At 40.4% G+C, this 27566-nt stretch overlaps 1 protein-coding gene across 1 annotated transcript; it reads left to right on the forward strand.

The window, feature by feature from the left end:
• Positions 1-2652: 2652 nt before the first annotated feature.
• On the forward strand, positions 2653-27322 carry DAB2 (DAB adaptor protein 2). The gene is made up of 15 exons (XM_050329461.1): positions 2653-2830; positions 14625-14750; positions 15868-16007; positions 16730-16828; positions 17142-17273; positions 19268-19351; positions 19598-19621; positions 19883-19921; positions 20100-20162; positions 20926-21558; positions 22400-22538; positions 23133-23651; positions 24183-24274; positions 25099-25163; positions 25913-27322. The coding sequence occupies exons 2-14, from the start codon at positions 14651-14653 to the stop codon at positions 25156-25158; spliced, it is 2124 nt and encodes a 707-aa protein (XP_050185418.1). The 5' UTR covers positions 2653-2830; positions 14625-14650; the 3' UTR covers positions 25159-25163; positions 25913-27322.
• The last annotated feature ends 244 nt before the right edge of the window (positions 27323-27566 follow it).

The following is a 27566-nucleotide window of genomic DNA, read 5'->3' on the forward strand; positions in this document are numbered from 1 at the left end:
GAAACACCACTGTGGAAGCACATTCCAATAAAATCTTAAAAGACTACTTTAATAATAAACCATGCATTCCTGAGCAAGCCATCGCAAGATTAGCTACCAGATTGCTTTGCTGCAAGCAGATTTTTCACAAACTGTTATTGATACCGCTTTCGAGGCATTCATGAGAGTTGATGTCTTCCAAAGGTCTCTGCACTTCAGTGGGGTTTTTTTTCGTGTTGCTACCCCTGCTCCTACCCAGACTGGAATCCCAGTGATCCTAATGACAGGCTGTGGTTTGGGCAGAGTTAACGTCCGGAAAAGCTATAGAAAAACTCACTGAGGTGAAGGTTTCCAGCTGCAACTTCAAGATAATTTTAGACCTGCTGAAAAAAGGCTTGTGTTTGGGAAGTGCTGATACTGATACTGTTCGGTACAAAAAGTAGTTAACTTGAACAAAAAAATCCTTGGGTAGAGACTGAGCCTGTGGCAGCAATAGTAAAATCAGACACAAAAAATACAAGAAAAAAGTCATCACTCTGGGAACCACAGCACTGCCTCTCTACTGTAATGCTTTAGTAGTCAATTTTAGAGTCATAACAGCCATTGTCCACTTGATTCTGATTTTACTGTAGAGAAGTAGAAATGAAGTAGAGGACAATGCAAAGCATGTCCTCTAAGTACCGCAGTGCAGTATAGATGAAATAACTGAATTCCTGTGGGGGTTTCTGCCTGGATTCCTCCTGCATTTGGTAGGCAATCCTATTACAGACCTTTAATGTAACAGTTCTGAATTTTAGCATCTAACTCAACAATTAAGGACATCATGGTAGCTGTTCTAAGTTGATTTAATAAATAGATAGTGCATTCCCTCAAGCCTTGAGATTTTTTATTTCCCAAGAAAATTTTAATTTTCAAGTTAGTTATTAAATACTTTTCAGTAAAAAAAAGTTTTCCTGTGAGATTCTTAGTGATGTCCCAACTGTGGGTACATAGTGAAGGACCTCTTGTTATTTCTGTAGTAGCTGTAATTTCATTGCACCTTAAAAGGGTTCTTGAAAAGCATTTTTGTATCTTCTAAATTCAACAAAAAATAGTACAAATCATATTTGTAATCATTAGTGCAACCAGTGAAGGTTATTCCAGTGAAATGTGCCTAGGGCTTGTGTTGGGCAAAGCACAAATGATAATCCTGCTTATGCCAGTACCAAGCTGGCCTGTTTTATAGAAGTTGCTTTGTTACTGCACCATGTTTAAAATAGGCACAATGTCATCCTTCATGTTAGGCAGTCTGTGTGACTCCCATAAAGCATGCTGAGCAAAGCATTCATCTTTAAAATACATATTGCCCCAGGACCACGAAGCTCCAGTCCTGTTGTGGGTGTTTAGCACAAGTTGTTCAAAACAATGTACAGTGGAGCGCGAGCTGTACAAAACCAACATTGTTAAACATGAATATGACTGTGTCCCAAGGAATTCAGATCTAATCCTGCAAATACCGATGTGTGTGTAGCCAGCAACCTGTTAATTGTAGCAAATGCCTCCTTACTTACGCGGCATGCACTTCCTACTGTGAACACTAGGCTAGTATATAAAAACACATCCCCCGTGTCCTTTTTGGTTAAAATAAGCACTTCTTAAATGAAAGACAGATACAGGCAAGTGAGTCACAACTAACAGCTTTTCGTCACCTCAGGCACAGGGATGAATAGCACACTTCTGCTATTCATAAAAAGAGAATAAATACCTTGCCTTATCTAGGAAATTGGGGTATCATTTAGGAGCTTTAGATGAGGATGATTGCCGAATATATCCACCAGTTTTGAACCCCAAACTACGCGGTGGTAAAATAATTTTTTGTTGAATATGTCCTCTTTTGAAAAACTTCAAAATACCTATCAAATGTATTCAACCTGTAGAAAATTGGGTATTGCAGTATAGGGAAATGTCATAGTTTTGAACAAAAATAATTTGCACAGTTCTGAGAAAAAAAAGGTTAAGCTAAATTTACAGTTTTGAGAACAAAAAAGAGAAAGTTCTGCTACAAGGACAAAAATGTGATTTTTTTTTTTTTTTAATCAGAGCCTCTTTCATACAAGTTGGAAAGCAGCTGTACTGCTCTGGGAAACAAAACATGATAGATGTTGGAATAAAAATGAGTGGGAAGTACAAAGGTCATGGCTGGATGTGACCCACAAACTGAATTGCACTGACCCAATATTTCGGTTTGGCTAGCCACAGATTTGGGGATGATCGAGAAGGGAGAGGATGGTATTTTCGTTTTGGTGGTTTCAGAGAAAAAAAAAAAAAGCGCTGTTGGTTTGGGCTTGGAATTTTTAACACCATCACCGCACCCCCGTCCATGAAGGGGACCCGCTTTCTACAAAAGCGTGCTGGGCCCATTGCTGCCTGAGAAGGATCAGTACCTGTGCCCTGCAAACTGCGGATGCCACACGATTTCCTGACCGTGCAGGGTCCACCGGTTTCCCACTGCACCCCACTTCCCTCCCCGCGTGTCCTCCCTGGGGCTCCGGCCCCTCCGTGCCAGGGCTGTGCGGGCCCAGCTGCCTCCCAACCCCGCAGCAGGGTCCGGAGCCAGCAGCTCGCAAAGGGTTAATGTTTTGAGAACCGACACGTTGAGGGGGAGTAGCCAAGACCAAACAGCAAAAACATCATAGCGCATTCCTGGGTAGTCCTCAGCTGCCAGCATCTGATTAAAACCATATCGCTCGCTGTGAGTGGCTAACTAATCTGCAGGCGATAGTGCAACAGAATATTTAACCGGGCCCGCGGTCCCAGTCAGGCTACCAGCTACGGTCACTGGATCATGCTCGGAGCTGCACGGATCTAACCCGTAAGGAGCTTTGCGAGCAGGGCTCGGCTCTCGCACAGCCGGGGGAGGCGGCGGGAGGGGGGGAGTGGGGTGGGTGATGAGAGAGTGAAGGAGCTGTCACCGGGGGAAGAGGGGGATACAGCTTTTCCCAGGAGGACGTGACAGCTGGTGCCTGTGGTGAGGCGGGGATGATACCCCTGTGGGGTGGGCGCTAACACGGATGGGGTGCCGGAGGGGCTGTGTGCGGCCAGGCCGGGACTCGGCTCATCCCCGCTCGCTGCCCGCATCCCGCATCTCCCACAAGAAGAGGTGCCGGGTGGGCTCCGCTGCCGGAGAGGCGGCGGCAGTGGGCTGCCCCGGTCTCAGCCCCACGGAAGGTCCTGGGCTGCGGAAGAACTTGTCCCGGCCGAGGCGGGCTGGAAGCCGCCCGCATCCTGCCCCCGGCTCCGGCGACTGGCGGCCTGGGGGAAGCAGGAGCGCAAAGCAAAATAAACGTGCGGTTTCAGTTTTGTGTGTGGAGAAGGAGGAGGGTTCAAATCATTAAATATAGTAAAAAGGAAATGTATAAACACTACATTTCACATAAACAAGTTTTATGAAAGAATCTCTCTAGTAGCACAGATTAGCACGGAGTGCTGTGAAGCCAGGGTAAGGTTTTGTTTTGGTTTTGGATGTAGTATCTTTGCTGCGCACCCTCTGTCTGCCGATGAATCTCAGGATGCTACTCTGCCTGTGGTAAATGGGTATAGCTACAGGTGTAGAGGATTATCTAGAATGAGTCTTCTACCTGGACTGAGAAACTGACTTTTCAGGTGGTGTGTCATGAAGTTAATCATATGGTGGCACTTAAATCGGGATAGTGTCTGTGCACTGGGTCATAAGATTAATGCAGGTGTTGCCAGTACAGCTCATCTTCTTCAGCTGGGCTTCTCTGTAGCAGAGTTTTTATCCCTTAGAAAAGGTGAGTCTGATTACCTGAACACGAAGTAGGAAAGCATGCAAATCCACTGGTAAGGTAGGATTAATCTGATCACTTTATTTTGGGGTTTTTTTTTGGTAAATGGGAAATTGTTTTAATATTCTCTTAATGAAACTAGTTTGCCTTAAAAGGCTCTATTTTTGCTTCAGAAGTCTTCTAAAAGGCTGCCCAAAACGAACCAAATCCGAGAGCATACAGGCTTAGATTTACCCACTGTATCCTAAAGAAAGGTCATAATTATGCTTGGAGATGGCAACACCTGTGTAAATTGACAAAATAGAGATGCAGATTCAATTACAGAAAAAGAATTATGAAGCTGTGTATTCTGTTTGGCTGTGAAGTCTTGCCAGGCAATGTTAAATTGAAAATATGCCGTTGTGTCTGGTAGTGACCTGCTCTGCAGCTATAATGCTAATGATAGTCCTGTGACTTATGGTACTTCTCATCTCTTGTGCTCTTACGTTAAACAAAGCTATTGGCTGAGCACCAGAGGTTGTGCTCAGAAATATTGTTTGGAAGGATGGGCCAAATGCTGAAAAATCCGGCATCAGTTTCTTTTCGTGAAGGTAGAGATGACGGTCCAATCTTCTTGGACAGTAGGCCCTCTGCTATGTTGCTAAGAATTTCTATACAACTGCAGTACACAATTCACTTGTTCTCATCGAGTAGAGTATTGCTTGTCAAAGTACCTGCATAACCCTGTTATTGCACACTGCAGACCAGTAGCTGTTGTGGATATACTTCTTACAATTCTTACTTATGGCTTTTATTTCACAAAAAGATATGAAAAGAAACACTCTAAGCATAATATATGCAAAAGGTAGATTTTTGTCTCTGCAGGAAAGCAAATAGATGCATTTAGTGTCAAGTAAGGGTGACTCAAGGTCTGGTGCTTAAAGAATTAAAAGATGTTCAGAATAAAAGCCATACCTCGAGATATGAAGTAATGAAAGTGCATAATTTAGTATTGTTGCCAAACATATAGATTTTTCTCTCCCATTGATGCTTTCCTTTCCTGGTAAACTTTGTTCTGCTAGGACATTATGTGACCTGCTGGGTTAACCCAGTCCTTGGGAATGCTTGTGGACTTTATTCAGCAAGGCTAGCAATATGTGAGCACTACAGAAGGATGAATTCGCTTGTACAATGAGGCAATAAATTCCACATCCAGAGAAAGCCAGCTTGTTCTAGAAACAGTGCTGATGGTGCAAATCCCGCTGACTGGATAGATTCTGACAAAATAAATTATGAAGAGATAGCATGGATGTAACCTGTAATCTGCAAAGATTTTGGAGAAAAATCTTAGATCTTGCATGTAGACTAATGGATTGTTGGTAGAATCGCGATGCTGCCACAGGAGGGGGGGGTGAGGGTGGAGGGGCATCGGTGGGTAGTGCTAATGGGGTCTTAGTGAGCTGCTGTGAAACACAACCAAGCATAAGCAACTACTCCTCAACCTCAGCATGGACTCCACAGATGTAGAACTTGGTGTTGTGTTAGAAAGATCAAATAGGATAAGGTATCTAAGTATCATAAGCGACAAGACAAACTGACTTTAGAAACCTGATTTTGAGCATTTGGGTTCAAGGGTCTCAGGGCTATAAAGAAGCTGGATGAAGCACAGTGGAAGGTCTAGTCAATAAACAAGAGGTACCAGTTTCAACAGGATTACCTTGTTTATACAAGCTGGGCAGCTGAGTGCTGAACAAAGCATCTTCTCCCAACAAGTGCTTCTCAGCTCTGATTGATGGGGACACAGACCATACTAGTCTCCCTCACCTGAAAGACTGGGCCTTGCATATGCTCTGGAGTGCTTGAGGATGAAGTGTCTCAGCCAAAACACCTTTAGATCTTTAATCCCAAATATCTGCAGGAATTCTTAATTGGTTTTGAAAGTTTTTAATACAGCTTCATAGCTAGTGCATGTCCCCTTAAATCTCAAAGTTCAGATATTACAGGGCCAGTTAAGGACAGATTATTGGCCTTGAAGCTGAATTTCCTGCTGCCCTGTCGGTTCATGTTGCATCCTGAAGCAATAAAATGAGAGGTTAAATAGTTGATGAGGATTATCTCTTCAACAGAGCAAGTATGCCTATGGGTGAGACTTTCTTCCTGGAAAGGGATGAGAGTAGTTGGGAGCACTAAGGATGTAGTGTTAGTATTGCAACTTATATTTCTACCTTATAGATCTCTTCTGTGCTTTCTCAGAACACTGTTGTTTGTGCTTTGAGGGAAGGCACAAAGGTCACTCTAGGAGTAAGGACTAGTTTTCTAGTAGCTTAAGTCATAGATCTGTCTGCAAACAACATCTAACCTGGTTAATGGAAGGTAAACTCTAGATCTGACACTTGTCCTTCCGTGCATCTCGTGGATGGGGCATTCCTGCCATATCCTTTCAGGATCATCATAGAGATGTGAAATTAGAGAGAGCCTAGTCAGGATTACTTTATAGTCTGGATTTAGGAGCAGTAATGTCATTTCTTCCAATGAACTACTTCTTCTAATACATATCGTACATATGTGTAACCACAATTACCAATAGGGAAACTTACTGCAGAACTAGCTTTTTAGGAGGACATCTACTGAAGAAGCTACAGTGGAGCTCTGAAAATCCTGTTAATCCTTTCTAATGTCTGACATAGATCCTTCTGTACTACCCTTTTAGATTAAGAGTCTTGTTTAGTTATTCATTGCCTTTCTTGCTGCATATACGAAGGAGAACTGGAGGCCTTTGTAATGACTAATCTTGAAGGCAAGAGTAACCCTTATACTAATCAGTATGCTTCATAATACCTAACAGGATTGAAACTGCTGTAGAAGAGCCTAGCCTCATTAGGTGCAAGTGGAATTTTCATCAGTCTTCTCATAATACGTAATGAACATAATTTGCGTCTCTTACAAGAGGCAGAACGGAGCGACTTTTGTGACAGTCACGGCTACAACAATTTATGTAATGAGAGGTGCACTGTCTGAGAGCTAGGTGGAGTGTTCTTCAAATACTGCTGAAATGAATGTTTAATGATGGGCTTCTTATGGGAGAATCAGGCTGGGTAAACAAACTGCAGTACTCGACAGTGTGGCCATGGCTACCTGGTTTTAGGTTGCATGAATATAAGAATAATACAGGAAAACCCTGTTTCTCATACAGAAACATTTGTTAACAGGTAATAAAACACAGTTGAGTGTAAACTATGCAGAACATACGCAATCTCTCTCAGTACAGCTTGCACACACCCAAACTGTGAAGGGTAATAACTGTGCCAGCAGTGGACAGTTAACAGCATGCAGCTGAAATAACCCATGATAACAGCTTCAATATGTGTCAAGTTCCTGCTCTGAGAAGGAGGAGTGAAAAGCATGGTTGTTGGCAGGAGTGCTTTACTATACTAACTAGAAAGAAGATCAGAAACAGGCCTTCCAGGCAGGAGGGCCTTAGGAGTGTAGTTGGAAATGAAGTGTTTGATTTGTTGTCCAGTTCAAACTCGGTTGCATCTGAGTAAACACTAGCTGCCTTGAATAACAACTTCTTTGCTTCCAGGTTGTTTGGTATCTCCAGTGAGTCTCAACAAGGGGTATTGATAGAAGATTGAGCTGTAGGTACTGCAGCCACATCGCTTGAGACTCCTCCGTCTGTGAATAGTCAGATACTCTCCTTAGCCATGGCTAGAACAGACTGCTGGGCTCTGGCTCAGGTGCAACTGATCTATGAGGCTTCAGAACAGGGAACTGGAGAGAGTGGTATAGAGGAGTGGCCCCTTAGCATATTGCAAAACATTCTGCCTTTCTGGAAGGCTTATAGGAAGAAAATTCTTGTGGAAAATACTAGTATATAATTTAATAATAAGTCTGTGTTACCAAATTAATAGCTCTCTATCAAGAAAAGGCATACTGGGATACCTATTGATTTCTTTTAAAAGGAAGAATCTGGAGTTGAGATGCTGTTATTGCTCATACTAAAAGTGAAGGGGGTTCTTAATCCAAAAAATGAATAGGTTGGAATGCTAGATAGTGAACAGAGATTGGAAAGGTTGGTATCCAGACTCATTGCAAGATGCTGTCTTATTCCTGTAACAACTCATAATTTGAGATGGTCTATCTAGACGACTAGACACTACCTTTGGACACTGAACTTTCTGGCTGAAAAATAACTCAAACAGATTACGACAGTGCTAGTTTCCTTCATCTTGATATCAAGTCTTCAGGGAGTTAGGTAGCACTAGCTCATTAAATGCTTTTCAAGCGCTAATTTATATTGTTCTAAATTTTTCATCAGCTACAACTCATTTAAACTGGTCACTACTTCTCCTGAGCCCCCTGTTTTAATATTCCTGCAACAATTGTATTTATTCCCATGACAAGTGGAATTAAAATCCAAAACAGAGCTACTGTGCTAACTGGGTTAAGAAGTAACTGATTATCTTATCAGAAATCCTGTGCTTAAAAGCATAGTAGAATGACAGAAAGTACCAGTCCAATTGAACCACTTGAACTGAGCAACCTGTTTAGTTCCAGCTGCTAACTTAGTGATATTCTCTTGGCTGTGATTCAAGTGTGAAGACACTTTCGGGAACTAAGTTTAAATTTCTGTGTTCTTGCTAAGGACCTAAGAGCTCAGAATAGACCTAAGCACTGATGTGATGAGAACAGATTGTTCTGTTCAACTGATGAAATAGCAGTTGGCAAATTGGCTGAATGGTAAAATGTCTGCGTAGCTTCACAGACATGATTCTGCACCAGCAACGGTACATGCCAACATCTGTAGCTGACATGGCCAATTAGAGTACTAAGGTCTTTATTAACTTTGCACTTGGTAATAGGGAAGGGAGCAGAATGAAAGAGGTATTCCCTAATGTGTCCAATACCATGCTTTGTCTTACCAAGCAGATGAATGTCACCCTTCCCTGTTTCTCATTACTGGGTGTATATGATGAAGGCAGCTGGACTATGTTCTGTATCCTGGAATATGTAAGTACTGTTGTAGCTTATTCCAAACAGGTATTCCTGTTGACAGAGGAAATCCTTGGCAAAAGTCTGCCTTTATACCTCAGCAAAATATCAATCCACTCCATTAGGTAAGAAGACAGGGCTTAAAGCAAGTTGCACAAAAGATGTTCCCTAATGTAAAATCCTGTTACTCTACTATATTTGTCCAGCAGGTGAGTGCCTGGTTAACTTATATAAAGCAAATAATCTCAGCCATAAATCATGTTTCTACCTATCTATAGCCTAAACAAGACAGTTAAACAGGCTTTTTGATCTGAGTGACGGGTGCATTGTTAATCTAGACCTTACTGAATTGTGATAATGGCATATAGCTTTACTTGCCAGGTAGTGTAGTTCAATACACTTTTCATTGTCTCTCTTACCAGACTAACCACAGGACCTTGGGTGAGCCTTTTGCAGTGTAAGAGCCTGTGTTCAGTTACCTTTCTGGCAAGTAATGCTGCTCTTGCATTCCAGACATGGAAAAAAAATGGAGGGGAACAGTTCCCAAGCTGCCTGTGAACTTTCTTCTACCACTTGCCTTCAAGAAGATAGTTGTTATGTATAAGTGTGAAAATGTCAGGTATAACCTACCTGTAGATAAGCCTATTACTTCTACTGTATATTAGTTGGTGGATATGCTGGTTCCTAAGTTCCTACATTTGATTGTTGTAGTAGAGGAAACAAAGTAGTGGTAGTGCTTGCATCAGAAGAAGCATCTGGAATTTTCCATAGAAATCACTGTAGTCTGTTGTCACGTTACAGAACATTTATTTAACTTGAATTCTTTAGACACTGTCAGATACTAGAGGAATGAGTGTTCTAGTAATGAAACAAAACATTTAAGACAATATTTTGACTCCTCAGGACGAATGACCCTGTTTAGAAGGCAAAAGTCGGATTAGCATATGAATGGTTTTGATTTAATAATGCATGCCTAGTGGCTCTCAAGGCTAGTTGGGGTACTATCATTACAGCAGGAACTAGGCAGAAAATATAATACTTGGAAAGTTGCTGAATGAAAATGTCAATCTCTCATTCTGGGGCTCTACGTAAATTCAGTATTATACTTCTAACATGGGTAGAACTCTGCTAGTCAAAATGGTCCATTATTAGTAAATTATCTTTACATCTTTGACTCTTGCTAGTCATTTTATGTACTGCTCTATAGCCTTTAGTTTGTTTTCTTAGCCTGAAAACTAAAGTTTTGGATTTGCTCAAGTGGAAAGCTTTTCTACCAGCCTTCTGCAAACAGGTTTACTGAAACAGGTTTACCATTTATTGAAAACGGATTTACTCGCTGGCTAGAGATATTTCCAAGAATACCTTGTGCAGGTCCTGGTACAACCTTATAACAAGAAGAACTTGACTAACACACCAAGAGTGCATGGAGGAGGGAAGAACCTGCCTCAAACATGTTCAGCTCTTGAACTGTGACTGTGCTTCCTGTTACTTCTTCATCCTAACAGGCTATATTGCACTTGGCAGTAAAAGCTTCTCTTGTCCTCTCCTGGCCTTGCAGATTCTGATTTGAGGTTAATATTTACATGCAATAACTCTTTAAGCTGAATCATGTACTTGCAGGGACAAAGAAGGAGTGCAAGCTGTGAAAAGGACAAAGTATTACACTTCTGAGCAGATGTTTAGCTTATCTGCCTCTGACTTTTTGGGTGTCCCTAACCTCTTCTCAGATAATTTCTCATCAACATTGAGACTTTTATCTTTGTCTGCTGAGGGGAAAAAAGCCTGTCTGTTGAGGTTACTGTTCAGTCCTTAATCCCATGACAGACTACAGCCATAATTAAGATTCTCAATTCCCTTGTGCACAGGACAAAAAAGTAATCATTAAGGGTATCTACTGTGTTGCCACCCCTTGCTCAAATAGAGGATATCTGTAAAAGCATCGTTAAGGGAAACTAAATGTTGCTCAACAAAATTGTATGTCATGTTCTTCCGAGTCTTGCTAAGAAACAGGTATTGCAAGGATGACTTATCATTACTGACAGCTCTCCTTATGGAGAGTTCAGAGAAGACACCAAAAGCATAGTATGCAAAAAGTCCTAAGACTGGCTTTCCTAGGGTAGGCATGGAAATAAAGTGCAGTGCTTGAACTGAGATTAACCTGGCTTGAGGCAGTGTGTAACAGTCATGCTTCAAGGACCATGTGTTAAGGGCCTAACATGGTCTTTCCTAAGGAGTGATCCCCTCACTCTTCAAAGAGGAGTCCCCGTAGGAAAGCAGGAAGATTCTAATAGTGGTCTCTTAACAAGCCCTTTATGAAGTAAACTGAAAAGTGGGTAAGAAAAATGTATATGGTCTATACCCACTGATACAGCCATGAGTTTGGGGCAATTCTCACAAGGTGGCAGCATTTGTAAACTTGTAGTCTTTGGACTAAACAGTGCATTTAGCATAGCAGTTAAGATGGATCATACAGTTGCATGGTGAGTAATTCAGGTGTGGTGATGCACAATGGAGCAATGGAGCAGATTCAAAGTGCTTTAATTCAACAGTGCTGACATAATTGCTGTGGGAATGATCTTGTTCTTTACTGTGGCAATATGTCTGAAGGCACGATGGTCCTTGTATCCTTGCTTAAAAGCACATGCCTCTCTAATCCTCTCATATTTGCTGGCTGACTCTTGAGATGAATTCAAAATTGAAGTGTAATAGAATAATTCTAGTCTTGTTGCTTTATACCTGCAGCTGGAGCAAGGAAATACTAAGAGACTGAGTACTTTGAAAGGAAGTCTCCAAGCAACAGCAATATCTACAAACAGAAGATTTTAACTTCATTTTAGTTACTTGTATGTAGAGTACACCAGAACCTTCCATTGAGACAAGACAAACTGAAGTGTGCTTCAGACCTCACTAAGCTTTAACTTTAGGTCTGAAGCACAGAATCCATATTTAGTTGTGGTTGAGACTCCTTTATGGTCAGCAGACTAGAATACTGCTAGCTTAAACTATGTAATGTTGCCCTCCCTAATCCAGTAAAACTTTAAAGTAAAGCCTGAGGAAGTTTTGTGCTAGTCTTGTGACTTAACTCACGTGTCAAGAAGTAGTTATTTAAAATACGAATAGATATTAAGGTCACCTTTTGCTATTCTTTAGTTTCACTAATTCTCTTGCTCCTGAGATGATTCTCAAAGGCATTGAGTTCTCCAGAGGTACAACAAATAACTGTCATCTACTGTGAACTCTCACCAGGGGAGATGAGCTGTGCCAGAACTCAAATATGAGAGTATTTTTAAACTGTAAACTGGTCAGAAGGCCCTCACTAATCTAAAATTGAATTGCTAACACTGAAAATAACCTTCATAGTCAGACAAGGTATTTGCAAGGTTTCAGCCAGACTTGTGTGTAATCCTGCTCATCTTCTTCCACCTTAGGGTATTTTGTTGTGTGGTTCTAAGTAAGTGGTCTGGCTTCCCTAGGAAGGAGGTAGATGGCAATGATGACTAGAGATGCCTAGAGCTTAAAGATGGCAGCTGCCCATATGGATATCTACCACCTTACAGGTACCAAAGTAAGGTCTTACTTGTGCATATTTGCTGCTTCCTAAGTTATTTACTTGTTAATACCTCTTAACTTTACTTCAACATGAGATACTGTAGTTGTGGAACACCAGAGCTGGGTGTAGCTCTACTAATTAAATTGAGGAAGCAGGATCACTTGCAGGCAGGACTCATTGCCTTGAGATTGTTGTTTCTTCTTTTACAGCATAGAGCTGAGCAGAATATCCTAGAGCTGTAACTCAGCCTCTTGACAGTACGTCCTAGCTCTGTTTCTTCTGGGACCTTTTCTTCTATTCTCTAAACAGTAATCTTCCAAATGGGGTGAGTGGTTAACTACTACTCCAACCTTAACTCTCTTTCCTTTATCTCTGTTTCTAGGTGGGACTAGATAAACCTAGGGAGAGGCTCCTTATGCTTGTGTCTAATGGACATTTCCACCCAAAACTATACTACCAGGCAGGCTAGTCTAGTTTTAGAGTAGTCTTCATTTTACCTGATTTTACCTGATTAAAATGCAGTTTTCAACAGGCCCAATCCGTTTTAGCACTGTTGCAAGTATCCTGCAAAATCTCTGTCAGGTCTATTAAGCCCCTTGATCCTTTGTCAGACTGGTCACTCAAGCCAGTCTTTCAGTGACAACATTTCTTAAATGACCATGGCTTGCTATATAAACTCTTCCTCTGACACCTATTACTACTCAGAACCACTTGAAACTTTCACAGCAACACCTTTGTTCCCTTGCATCAAATGTACCCTAGGTGTGACCAGATAAGTTGCCTACAGAGAAGAAGAGGTATAGGTGACAGGTCTTGGCCATATGAGTGCTTTTATCTCTGTTGATTTACTTGAGCAATGCTAATTGCAATTCACAAACCATCTGTTAAGCAGCTAGATCTAATTTTTCTTTTATTAACAGCTCGTTCCCTTAAGGCCTCTCTCCTGGTTAAATGGAAATGGAGGCTTTCAGAATGAAATTCTCTGTTTACCGAATCAGAATTTGTGTTCTTCCTAGTTTAAAAATCAGTTAAGCATTGATATCCCTTACTCTTTTAGTGTCAAGCTGGGTGAGTCAGACTGTAGCTTTTGACTTAGCAGTGAATTGAGGAAGAGTGGAAGGCAAGAGTGAGAGTAAAACCCTGAAAGTGAATTTCAAGTAATGGATGAAACATCAACTGTAACTAAGGCAAATGAGGAATAGGCTGTTGAGAATAACAAACTTCTAATGCAAAAGGATATACAGTGCTCAAGCACTTGTATCTGCAAACACAGCGTGTCTCAAATGCTGGATAAAAGTAGTGGTTTGATCTGTGGCCCCTTGGCTGGATATAAGGGGAATTAGAGGGTAGCCCAACTACTTAATCATCTAAAAAATTTCTTGACTTCATTCGTTATTCTAAAATTCAAGGAACTAACTGAAGCCATTGCAATATCCTGGACAGAAGATTGATAGAATGGTTTTTGTAGCAGGTCTGAATGTCTAGTTCTTTCTGGCTGGTATAGATGATCTTCATAACTCTGCAAAGCCACTCTGGGTGGTAAGTCAAATCTGTTTGTAAGTGGGAATCAGTGCTTCAGCTGTGTAGGAACAAAACATGGTGACTGTAGATTATTTTCTAAATTTGTGTCTCAGAGGCAAAAGGGTTGCATGGCATAGAGTGGAGTTTTAAAAGTCCACAGTTTCTTACATGTTTTTTTTAAAACCTGAAGGTTAAATGATTACTATTAAAACAAGTATGTGGGGGGGGTGGGGGTGGTTTGCAGTTTTGTTGTGTTTTTCCTGGAAGAGTCTGACTGCAACCTAAGGAAATTATTTGGTTTACCTGTTGGGAGGTATAACCTCAGACTTCTTCTTTTTATGGAAAAATTAATAATATGTGCTGGCTTCTTTTGAGTGTTTTGGTCTCATCTTCATGGGTGTTTGGAACAGATCCTAGCAAATGTTTCTTGCATTCTCAACCCTCCTACTTCAGAGATGTAGCTGAAGAAGAACAGAGCAGTGCTGGAGAAGAATAGAGCAAAATATCTGAGGTTCTATAAAAATGTTTAAAGGGTGAAAAATCTAAAGGTTGACAGATTAAACAGGTTGATGCAAGTACTGCCTGTTGATGTAGGTCAGTTGATCCACTGTCTAGGTGAGGGTTCATCACCTATTGGCCATAACTTCACAGTCTCCGCAGCCTGACACGTCAATACTTCCTGTATGATGAATATAATGTTTTCAGGCCTTAGCAGACAAACTAAGCTAAACTAATGAGTCTAATAAGAATATTTATTCTTCAAAGTAAAATGTAATGTCTACCTACTAATAGTTATTTGCATTTGTTTAAAACTACAGCAAACATAACTGGCCACCGTTCCATCATGTCTACCGAAGCTGAAACGACTACCACCACCACCAACAGCCAGCCTGAACAACAGGCTCCACCTAAAGCACAGTCTTCAAAGAAAGAAAAAAAGAAAGGTAAGTAATGCTTACCTCTTGAAAGCCTCCTCTATTTAGTGTTCTTAATCTTTTACATGTGCCTAAACTAAGATCACTCTATCACTATAGCTAAATCCACTCAGAGGTTTCAAGCTGACCAGAAGAGTGAGTAAATAATCTAGTAAAATAAACCTAACCAGAAGGTAGGCTTTTAGTTTTAAAAGTTTTTTTTTCTAGCCTTAAATTCTAAAGCTCTCAGTTCCATTTCTTAAATTTGCTGAACCTGAGGAGTTAGCAAAAGCCCAGAGTCATGAAAGTCTCCTGGGGAGATGACCAGACTCTGGACCATCAAGGTGGTTATCAGTTTGAACCTGAATTTGACTCCTCCACTCCATCCAGAGAGAGGGGTTTGTGCTGGACACATATTCTAGTCCAGAGAAGCTAGAAAACTTATTCCCTGAACATTATTGTAGATTAGATAATATATTTTTGATAAATTAGATCATGTAAAGGTAATGACCTCATATAAAAATACATACCTAGGTACACTCCTGAAGTAGATTGGGCATATAGAGAAGAAAAGCAAGCAGTTCCTATTCGCAGGAATGGTAGAAATAACAAATTAGCTAAAATCTCAAGTGATTAGACCGACAGGAGTACCAAGACTTGTTTTAGAGAAATTATGGTGCTGATAGAAGGTTCTAGTGTGGAAGCTAGGAGATTATTCTTGCACACCAAGGAGAAATCTGCCTACACCAGAACAAGGGGATAACGCCTGAAGGCCTTCATTTCTGCTTGTGGTTTTTTCCTAACACCTGTATCTACTTGGCTGTTGCCAACAAAACATTTTAGTCTTTTAAGTGGTGAACAGTTGTTCTGAAGCTCTGAGATATTAAGCACTGGGCTCTTTGAACTGAGCCATATTCTGCAAGAGCACTGTGACCTTAATGGAATAACTATCTTGCAGTGCACACAGGACTGAAAAGGGTAAGGATTTTAGTCAGCTGTACTCAAGGGAATGTTTTAATATGTACATATATGGTATATATTTTTTAAAGATCTCCAATCCACAACATAGACACGTCTTTCTTAACAAAGAGAAAATACAACTTTAAAACAAACAAACAGACCCACTAGACCTCTTCTCTGATTCCAGGGCCAGAAAAGACAGATGAATCTCTCTTGGCTAGATTCAAAGGTGATGGTGTAAGATACAAAGCAAAACTGATTGGCATTGATGATGTCCCAGAGGCAAGAGGAGACAAAATGAGCCAGGATTCAATGATGAAGCTGAAGGTAAGGGCTTGAGCTGTCATGTAAGGAACCATCTCCAGTTACCTTTCAAAAAGCTAAGGTCACTTCAGCACAATTTCAAATACAGTTTAATGGTAACATAGTAATAACAGCACAATCCTAGATGGGTGTTATTTCTAAGGCTGGAAACCCTGTCTCAAAGGACAGTATTTCTCTAATAGCTTGGGAACACTCCTTTGGGTCTATAGGCATCCAGTGTGAATGCTAGTAATATGGATTTGATTGCAAATGGTGAGCTTGGGTTTTGGATGGGGAGGGGGGGGAATACTGTGCAATTTAATACTGATCTCAAAGCACAAATTGGCTTTCTGTGTAAATGGTGACAACAAGAGATATAGAGAAAACAAAAAATGAATGAAGCCCTGCAGCAATAAAAACTATTACTTCTGGAGTGTAGAACATTCACATACCTTCAAATCAGGCCAGAAAATCAGGTAAAGATGCTGCCACTGCAGCAGTTTTGTGAACTAAAATAAGTTTTAAAGCTCTTAAATGTTTACAAAGGAGACTAGTTCTGAGTATCACTTCAAACCTATGCAGGCATATGTTGCATGAGGAATGCTGCTCTAATTCTACAGTTGCATAAGAATAACTGGATTAGCACTAATACGGTCACAGCCACAGGCCCATGAGGAATACAGGGGAACGAGTTAAAGCTCCATCTAGAGAATTCTCATCGATATTTTGATGCTCCTTCTCTTTAGGGAATGGCAGTGGCAGCCCGTTCCCAGGGTCAACACAAACAGAAGATCTGGGTAAACATCTCCCTCTCTGGTATCAAGATAATAGATGAGAAAACTGGGGTAAGATATAACACATTTTCTTAATGTGATTCTTAAAGCAAGTGAGACATTTGGAAGTTAAACCAACCCAAACTAGATTCCTTAGTGGCACTATGCCCCACTTCCACATATAAAAATTGGCTAGTGAAGTGAGTTGTAATGCTAAAGCCTCCTGCCAGAAAGACAGCTATATCCTATTGTGGTTAGTCAAAGGGTGGTAAATCTGAGTCTTGAGCTGAAGTTTTTTAAAAGTCTCAATCATTTTAACTGCAGAGAATAGCAGCTGTTGTGTCTCCTGCAATTTAAACCAATAGCTATTTTTTCCCTATTCTAGGTTATAGAGCACGAACATCCAGTAAACAAAATCTCCTTTATTGCTCGAGATGTAACAGACAACCGTGCTTTTGGTTATATATGTGGAGGAGAAGGCCAGCACCAATTTTTTGCCATAAAAACAGCACAACAGGTATGGATCAGACACCCTCTTCCACTTGCTACGAACAGTGCTGTTGTGTAGACACTTAGTATGTGATAAGGGTGCAGTGTTTTGCTGGTAATCCTACAAGATTCCTCTGGGGAATAGCAGCAGAGATGGATAATTTTTTTCTTGAGAGGAGGACCATAAGAATTGACTGTATCATCACTGGCTTCTGTCTTGTACAGCTTCTTTGTAGTCCAAAATGAAAACACTCAAGTAGTCTTGCTTACTCTGACTAACAATGCTTAATTTGTCCATGCACCATGCAAGTCATTAGTGAGATGAACAGAGCCACTATCATTTGCTTCTCTCAGTGAGAACGCTAATTCTTGAGTAAAATAGCCAGAGCTTCATTTAGAACTAACAGGAATAGAGAATTCCATTGGTCTAGCTCTTGTAATGCTTTGTCTCGTGCAGCAGAGAAATCATTTACTCAGTTGCAACAGTGATTCCATGGCCAGTGAATGGTAGGCCTTGTCCTCCTAGAGTTGATTCTGTGAGGGATTCTGATCCTTCTGTGATAGGTTCCTCCTATGTAAAAATCCTGTGTGCAAGGTTTCTCTTGAAAGAGAGGAGAGTCTGTACATAAACAGTAGTGGAGACAAGCTACTTAAAAATACTCATGAGAATTATGCAGCATCATAAACAACCTGAAGTTAGGTATTTATTATTTATTAGCTTGTCATTCTGTAACAGTCACTATAATGATCAATTAAGACTTCAAAGCTAGAAATTTCTTTTACATGTCCCTGCCTGCCCTCTGGGAGAACCTGTTGGCAGCTTCAGACCCACTACAGGTGGGACTGAGGGGCTCCTTGTTGTAGCATTTTATTATTTCATTAGTAGCTATAGAGGACCCTCTCCTAAGTCTGTTTCACTACTTTATAAATGTTCTGTGTAGTACTGATTTCACTGGAATTGTCAATAAGGTACAAAAGCCTTTTGTATGTACTCTGGAGTCTATTCCCTCATTTCACCATGGGGTGCTGCTTGCCAGCCTCTAAGCTCAGCCCACCTGTAGACAGCTCTTGACTTGCTGCTAGTTGTTTTCAACACAGACTTTTCTAGCTGAAAAGTGAGGACTTCTGTAGCTCTAGTCTGCTGCAGCTGTACTCTCTGTTAAAGCTGATAACTTTTAAAATTACTCTTCTCGCAGTTGCATGTCTAAAACCCTTGATTAGAAGAGGATGGTGAGCAGATGTAACAGTGAGATCTGTTCAATGGATTATTTGCTTGAGCGAACAGTAGTGGCTGAAAGGGGAACCTGTCCTACTCTAGACATTGACACAGCTCCTGTATGTCTAAAACAAAAGTTCCAAAGCAGTACAGCTGAACCTGCCACCCTCTCAGCAACAACATTCTTGTCAATGGGCATGCAGGGAAATCCATGCTTTCTAACTGTCATCATCATTTAAAGCATCATGATTTCTAACTGTCATCATGATTTAAAGCTGGTCTCTGCTTTAAACATTTGAGGTGACAATAATCTTACCTTGTGCTGGCCTTGCTCATTTGCTATTTGTATACCTTTTAGAATAAATGTAGTGTTACCTATAGAAGCTTTCTCTAGGTTCAGTATTAGAGTTTGTTAAAAAAGAGACAAATGCAAAATGTTTTTCCTCTGAGGAGACTGCCAGAAGACTTGGATAAATTTTTGTACTTCTAGGATTTGTCAAGCACTTCTGGGCACTTCTGAAGTACTGCACTCCAACCTTTTTAGCAAAAACATAGCAGGCTTAGCACAAATACAGCCATTTTTCTTGTGGAGTTAATAACTATTCTAAACTGATTGGACTCAATTCCCTTAGGTTCTGCATAAGATCTCTTGTATGAAGACTAAAAAGGCCTTTAAATGATTGCTTTTCCTGTTATCTCGACCCAACCTTTGCACCATTTAGGAAAGTTTGGCTTACAGCAGAGATTTCTTCAGTAGAAGTACAGGGGAAAGTAGTACATGGCCTAAAATCTACATTTTTTTTCAGGCTGAGCCTCTAGTTGTTGATCTGAAGGATCTCTTCCAACTAATATATAATATGAAGAAGAAAGAAGAAGAAGAAAATAAAAAGGTAAGCAAAAATATAGCAACTGCATTACTCTGAATAGAAATAAAATTTTCTTCAGTTTTGTCTGAGTTTTGAGGTCTTGTAAGATTTGACACTGAGGTCTGTCTAAACCCAGGAACACTTGAAGTTACTGGTTGGTAGTTCTACCAGCAGTCTGATTACCTGCATCTGGTAACCTCCTCCGAAGTGAGAGACTTGTGATATTCTACATGATATCTTCATACTAAAAGCCTTCTTTTTTTCCTTTAGAGTGAAGAAGCAAGCAATACCGAGGTAAGTCACTCCAACTCAGCCTCTCTTGATAAGTATCCTGCTGCACCACAACTAGCTTTGACTTTCTTTACACTGCTAGCATTACAGACAGCATATCAGACACCTAATTACATTGAAATGGGACTAAAAGGGTTGTATGGAACTGAGTAGTCATCTCCCTCATATTTCCTCTTTCCATGCTTTTTAAAACCTACAAGTCCCTTGCTTGAGGTTAGTGTCGATATTCCAGTTATTGCTGACACGTATATCCATCTATTACAGAATGGTGGTGAAGCTGATCAAGCTGAAAAAATGAAACTGGTAGGTTAAATTATAGAACTTTATGCTGATGCCATTAAGGAGTTCATTACTGACTTTCTCCATATTTGTGGGAAATGCAGTATTTATACATGCATTTACAGTAAATTTGCATAATACTTGATCTTGCTCTTGTAAGAGCTCTAACAGATACAAATTCTTTCAATATTTCTGGCCTCAGGTAGTTGACCAGATGGACTTGTTTGGGGATATGTCAACACCTCCTGATATGAGCAGTCCCATAGTAAGTAGAGCCTAGCTTTACTGTCTTGGCTTTTGCTTTGAAAGCAAACTTAGTCCTAGTAATAAGTAATGGTTTTACTGAGACACCTCTCTAGTGATCATTAGTGTACTAGTGGGGTAGGGCTATAGAAGTACTACCTTACTAACGTCATTCTAGTAGCTCTAGCTCAAAATTTGGCCTAACTGCACAAAAGTGTGCATAAACCTTGTCATACCACAGTATGGCCCAAAAATCCTATCACTCTTAATCTGGCACCGTAAACCACCATCAGCCATGATACAATTGGTGCTATCAAACCAGCTATAGAGACCAAGTCTTACCCTTCTGTTGTGTGCTTGGTGGAGAATTAACATCTTTCACTGGCAAATAGCTCTCCAGTTGAGCTTCTGAAGTTGAGACTGCAACTTGAAATCACAAGAATATGTGATTTCACAACTTGTCAAAACTAAGAAATAAGAATAGGGGTTCCTGACTCAAGTGAAAGCCTAGGTATAATTAGTGCTTAATGATTCTACAGTCATTAGACTGAAGAACAAGTATCTGATATTTAACTATGGGATCTGTAAAAAGGTGCTTTCAGTACTGGGTTTCAGAAAGCAAGTAGTTGTGATTTGACTACAGTGCTTGCCTGTGTGACTTTGAATACTTACTAGTACAATGTATTGGATGCTAGAATGTCTTTTGCAGCTGTTTTCCTTGAGCTTTTGCACCATGCAGCAAATCGTACATAAAACTAATCTTATTTTTCTCTCTAAATAAATAGGAAGCTAAAGAGATTCTGTTAGTGGACCTTAATTCTGAAATTGAGACCAAACAAACTTTTGCAAAAGAGGATCTCTTCTTGAATGGCATCACAGCCTCTCTTCCACAACCAAAGGCACAGCCACCCTTCTTGCCTGAGAGTTCTTTCCCTACCAATCTCAGCTTCTTTCCCACACCTAATCCAGACCCTTTCAGTGATGATCCTTTCACACAGCCAGAACAATCTGCACTGCCTTCATTTGATTCTCTAATATCTGATCAGAAGAAGGAAAATCTGAGTCCCTTGAAATCAGTGGGTAATGGTGCTTCAAATGGTAATGCTGACTACTTTGGTAAACAGTTTGACCAGATTTCTAATAGAACTGGCAAACGAGAAGCACTAACAAGCCAGTGGCCACTTGAGAATGAGTCGCCTGCAGCAAGAGCTCCAAATGGGGTACCAGACAGAGAACAGAACAACTTTCTTAAAGTCCCATCAAACCGGCTTGTGAATGGTCCTTCCAAAGGATTATCTCTGCAGAACGGAGTAAAGCTGGATTCTGAAAACAATATGCATTTCATGACACACGAGTCTATAACAATTAGCCCACCACCACAGAGTACCAAACCAGGAAGAGGAAGGAGGTCTGTCAAGGTGAACAATGTTCAAGTAATTTATGGTGATATGCATGCTTTTACTTGGAGAAGCTGAGTGAAGGAAGCTTTTCTTTCTTCATACTGTGTAACTGGCTAAATAACTTCACAACACATCTGTTTCTTTTCTGCCTGCCATGTTTCCTCAAACCTCTCTGCAGCCATAGTACCTTCTTATATTCATGAATGTTTCATAGTACCTATGGTCACTAAATTCTATACTCTCTTCCTTAATGCTGCCAAACTTCTATAAAGGTCTGGTAAGTATGCTGTTAAGCATATTGACACTTGATATAATGCCTGAACCTGTTATGATAGCAGTGTGCCCATTAACCTATGGTTTCATAATAATGAGATATTAGTATCAACTTACAAAAATCAATGTACTTTCTCAGTATTTGCCTACTGAGGGCAATCTCAATGACTTGCCCAATTAGACACAGGGTAGCACTGGGTCAGCTTTGTTTGTCTTGTACTCAGATGATGTAAAACTCAGCTGCTGGCCTTGCCACAACTGCAGGGGTCACTGGAAACTGAGCAATAGTGTTTAAAGGGGTGGGGTGCAGAGGAGAGTTTATTATGATAGCATATAATTCAGTCATTTCAAGTCCTACTCTTCTGTTGTTGACTTGTGACTACTATATACTATACCTAACTAATGCCATAGGCATGAACAAAATAGTGATGTTTGAAACTCTTATACTTGGTGTCTAAACGATACATCAAAGCTCCATATTCTGCTTTAGATGAAATTAAAGCTTGTAGCTCTGGGCTAGGGAGCCTTGATCATGCCACATATGTTCTGCCAATGGCATCTCACAAAAACTTTTTTTTTTTTCTAGACTGCAGTGAATGACTTATTCAGCTCAGACTTCTTTCTGCCAACTACAGAGACCTTTACCTTGAGCTCAGTGCCACAAACAGGACCTGCTGTAACTAGTACGCTGGACCTCTTCACAGCACACTCAGTGGCTGGTCTAGGTTGGTTTACAAAGTGAAAGTCTAGCTTCAGTCTGAGATATCTGCTAACATCAAAACAGGGATTCTAGCTTTTACTTTATTTCTTGCATAGTGCTGTGTCCTTTAATCCTTTAATCTGGCCTAAACTTTATAATTCTGTGAATAGAGGCCTAAATTCTGCATTCTTAACTGGATCAGGGAAGGTTTTGCTTTAACTTTGACAGCAGTTTACTGCTTCAGGTACCCAAGGTTCAAGTGAGCCAAGTAATACTTGTAAGGCCACGGTAAAATTGCTGCAGAGTCTTGATAATCATTTACACAGAAGTAATTATATGGCAAATGCATCTGTCACTTCTGTGCTAGTATTATGCTCCTCCTTCTCTTATGTCAGCCTCAGTTTTTTTCTTCCAGCATTGAAATGCAGCAAAGTAAAGAGATTAACCCTCTTCTCCTACCCCTATGACTCCCTGAATATTTTGATTTGTAAGTGTAAACCAAGCGATTTTTGCAAACAGTACATGAAAAGGTTTTGCTGGTACCCTCTGTAGAACTGACATACTCCTGCTTGAGGTCTTCAAGTGACTGACGTGTTATGTAACAACAATCTCCCCCCAGGTGGCTTGCCAGTAACTTCATCACCATGGACTACACAGACGCATTCCTTCTCTCAAACTACATCAGTCTTTCCTGGATCTGTGATAAGTGCTCAGCCTACAGGATTTACCCAATCACTAGCATTTGGTACTCAAGCAGTGCCAGGCTGGAACCAATCTGCATCTTTTGGTCCAGCGGCCACTCAGTCTTCTGGTCTCTGGCCACAGCCAACACAAATTTCACCTAGTCCTTGGCCACAGCCATCCAGTGCTGCAAATCCCTTCCAGAGCAGCATGTTCGCATCTTCACCACTACCTCCTCCATCACCACCTGTACTGCCCTCCCTGTCAGCAACACCTCAGCCACCACCCAGAACTCCAACACAGAAGGAGCCATCCAAGAAAGAGAGTGATGCTTTCATTGCTCTGGATCCACTTGGGGATAAAGAGATGAAGGATGTCAAGGAAATGTTCAAAGACTTCCAGCTGACAAAGCCACCTGCAGTACCAGCAAGGAGAGGAGAGCAGCAAAGTCTTTCAGGTGCTTCTGGAGCTTTCAGCAATTACTTTAGTTGTAAAGTAGGTATTCCTCAAGATAGTACAGATCATAATGATATGGAAGTTAGCGAGCTGTCTGCTAAAATGCCTGGTAACATTTTGATTTTTTTTTCTTTTCTCCTTTCCTCTGATTGGGTAACTGCTCAGGGACTGGGATGGCTGATCAGTCTTTTCTGACAGAACTAAAAATTTGAGTTAATAGTTACTGAAACAGAGGGCTGAAGACTGTCTCCACTTATAAATTGAAGAACTGCACTGGCTAAACACTGTCCCCTAGTGCCTGAACTACTTGATTAGAATAAGGTACACTTAAGTCTGTACAATGTTAGAATTTACATCTAGCTTAGATTTAGTGAGTGACAACCAGGAGTTAAAACTGTGAGGTCAGTCAAAGCAATTTCCATGTAAGCTTTTTGTGTTTCTAATTATACGAGTTTTGTTGTTGCTATACAGGCAGAGCTAAATAGTGGCTAAAGCTGTTAAGTGGTTATAGAGGTATCTCTCTCTTTCTTAGAACCACCAAAGCCTGTTCCTCGACAAAGTGCACTGCCAGCTGATGGTCTATTTGAAAGTCAAGCTAAAACAGATCTTTTCAGTCCCTCATCCGTAAGTAGTAAAAAACCAAAACAACACCACCACCACCACCACAAAAAAACACCAAAAACCTTTCTTTCTCTTTAATTACAGGGGTACCCATGTTTGAACACTGGCTTAGTTCTGGTTTTAGAGGCTGTACAACAAAAACATTTTGCATGTTTGAGGCTAGTATGTAATCTGACAAGGTGCATTTGTTACAAGAAAGCTAACGAAGTAATATTCCATTTGGCTTGGCTCAATAACCAGTTCCCCAAGCTGCAAGCACTAGCAGAAAGTTCTTCAGTATTGGGAGCTTCTCCAAAAGCATATAAAATAATGTAGCTGCAGACATATTCCACTTTGGTTATACTTACCTCTCTTTAGAGTAGACTGAGCAGTGTGGATTGTGTAGCTCTCTAGCTGAATGCATGGGAGATTTCATGTTCAGTACTCCTTGAGTGAGGAAGTGGCTTCACCACATTATTCCATTTTGGACACAGCACTTGAAGCCCCTGGTGGAAATTCTGGACCAGTTCCAGAATACTGACTTTAGACTTTTAGCATTTGACAGAAAGAGATCTCAATGTGACTCCCCCGTCTCAGCTCTAAAGAACTGTTGAGTAACCACACATGGCTGTTCTGAAAAATACTTCATCCTGTACTAGGGTAACTGCTAACACAGCTTAGAGCCAGCCCTCTTCTCTTGTTAAAACAGTACAGTTAATGTGTTTTTTACAGGGACTTTGAGGTATTCTTTCCAGGTGTTTGTAATATGAACTACCTGAGAAAGCCGTGCATAGTAATCTGGTGAAACCTGGAAATCCACTAACAGCTTATTTCTCTTTCTTTAAAAGGATTCTCAGAAACTACATTCTGATCCTTTTGGGGATAATTTTGGCAACCCATTTGCGTAGATCAGGTAAGTCTTCCACTGATAAAACAACCTACATCATTCTCTGAAATTGACTGAGGAAATCTTTGGTAAAGAGCTGGCTAAAAACTACAGTACTTTAATGCTAATGCTCTCTGAAGGATGGCAAACAGTCCCTAAAAGAACAAGTCTGTTAGAGTACCTCTACTCAGATTTGTACATAGCTGCATTCTGTCTAAGCCTAGCCGGCTTTGCTTTCTTAGAAATAAAGACTTTATTCTTCCACAGACATAAATCTCAATGCCACGGTAGATCTAGATTTCGTTTCCTTGAGGAAAGTTAATGAGTAAATATGTGTTGCAGAACTCAAAGGGGCTGACTTAATACCTTCAGATATCTGTAGGAGCATGTTAGCATACAGTGCCCCATAAATCTTTCTGAAGTTCAGTCACCTAAATAATTGCAGCTTTGGATTCCTGGTGAATTGGAGTAAAATTAGAATAAGTCTTTATAGCCTTACTCTGATTTTAATCAAAAGCTGTTATAAGAGCTTTTGTTAGTAGAAACTAATGTAATTCTAACTTTTATACCATTGACTAGAGAACATGAACTGTTGATCCAGCAAATCTATTCCTCTTCCATACTCTGTCTTCCCCCGAAATCCTGTCTAGCTTTTGACACAAGACAAGTGTTGGTATTTATTACTTTAGTTTTGTTTTCAGTGGCTCTAAGCTACTTTAAGGAATAAAGCTATAGCTTATAGCCATCCTAACGCTAATTCCTTTCTATCATACTAGGTGTAACCATAAAAGGACAAATGGAATAACTGGACCTCTTTTCAACATGATTTTTCTACATGTTTCACTTTGCTGTCTGTCACTCTTGCTGCTGTTCCATGATGTCTGCAATCTAAAGCATATCCAGGGGGATTGAAGCATGAACACTCAAAGAACATGCTGTGAAGATGATAATTCAGGGCAAAGCAAATGGGGATATTGACTCACGCTGGAAACCCAAATTCGTATTGGTGGATGTTAACTTTACTTTAGTTCTTTGCAAACCTCTGTAGAAGAGCTTAGCAGAACTGAGTCATGTGTCTTGTAAATATGATCATTTTTCTTTTATGTAGCACTTACTGTCCCAAAATATAGGAACTTAATGTACCTGGGGAAGAGGTGGTACCTGCACCTAAGGATGTTGAATTAGTAGCTAAACTCCACACCTTAAACAGCTGCGTCTGTTGCCTATTATCACAGCAGCAGCCAGTTGTAAAGTTAAGTGGATGCTACTCAGTTCTAGTTGGTGACTGGACACATTACTTGGTCTCTTAGCCACAAAAATTTAACTGTATGTAGAGGAAAAGAGTCTAATACTAGTCTATTTCACTAGAAGTAAAATTATCATTCTGCCATAAATGTTTAATAAAGGGACTGCGGGGTCTGTAACAGCACTGCTGAAGCCCTTAGTATAGAGGCCTACACTGTAGAGTCAGATAAGCAGAAAAACTTCTTGCAGAACTTTGAGGTAGTTGCGGACACTAACAGTTGTCTTGGTGCTAATATGGCATTTTGCAGGGAGGGAAACCTAATAAGATTACTTCACTATTAAGGATAGCTTGGCAGACAAATGGAACAAGCAGGTAGGCTTCTTGCTTATGTCTCAGTGAATGTTGCTGATGTTGCTCAGTTTGAGTTGTCACATGGTGTAGCATAGCATGTTTCCATTATGTTAGAAAGCAAAAAGACAATAATGGCTTCACTCCATGCCCAGACTCCTTGAGAATGGATGCACCACCTCTTGCCATTAATATGAGTTAATACTCTTGAAAAACATGTCTTTCCTCAAGAACCTCTTTACTAACAGATTTTTAAATCAGTTAGTTACAACTGACTGTAACAGCTACATTCTTGGCCAGTGGTGATGACTGATGTGTCAGAGGTTTTTCTGTTAATAGTAAGTATAAACTTGAAATGATGTTGTTAAATCAAATGCGTTAGTACCGAATTCAGACATTTACTCAAATTAGTCTTGTATATAAACCTCTCTTGCACTTTCTGCAATGAAAAAAAAAAAAAAAGGCACAAATTTAAATATTCGTCTCAAACTGGAAATGTAGAAACTTATGGATGTTACACTGTTATATAAACTGTAGTATCTCAAGTGATGTTACTTAATGACATTAAACAGAAGCAACTCTTCATACCAAACGAACGTGTGGCTGTTTATTCTGTCCTCTTTAGATCAGTTTTGTGGTGTATTTGACACTAGGAGTTCAGAACCTGCTAAGAATTTTTCCTCACAGGTTCGATAGCTGTCTGATGGCAGTGTCTTTCTCTTACTTCCTGCAATGGACCTGACTGACAATGTCATGCCACATTAAAAAACGAAATCTCCAACTGATTTAGTAAACTGTCACTAGAATCTTGTCCCATTAGCTACTCAGCCTGAGCA

Source organism: Myiozetetes cayanensis, unplaced genomic scaffold (assembly GCF_022539395.1).
Source record: "Myiozetetes cayanensis isolate MyiCay16 unplaced genomic scaffold, myiCay2020 scf4, whole genome shotgun sequence".
Taxonomy (NCBI): domain Eukaryota; kingdom Metazoa; phylum Chordata; class Aves; order Passeriformes; family Tyrannidae; genus Myiozetetes; species Myiozetetes cayanensis.

Bases quoted from the DNA above. Each gene is read 5' to 3' on its own strand.
- DAB2 (XM_050329461.1), top strand. From the start codon at position 14,651: ATGTCTACCGAAGCTGAAACGACTACCACCACCACCAACAGCCAGCCT. The intron at 16,829-17,141 runs GTAAGATATAAC...TCCCTATTCTAG, and splicing joins TAATAGATGAGAAAACTGGG to GTTATAGAGCACGAACATCC. The intron at 19,922-20,099 runs GTAGGTTAAATT...TTCTGGCCTCAG, and splicing joins AAGCTGAAAAAATGAAACTG to GTAGTTGACCAGATGGACTT.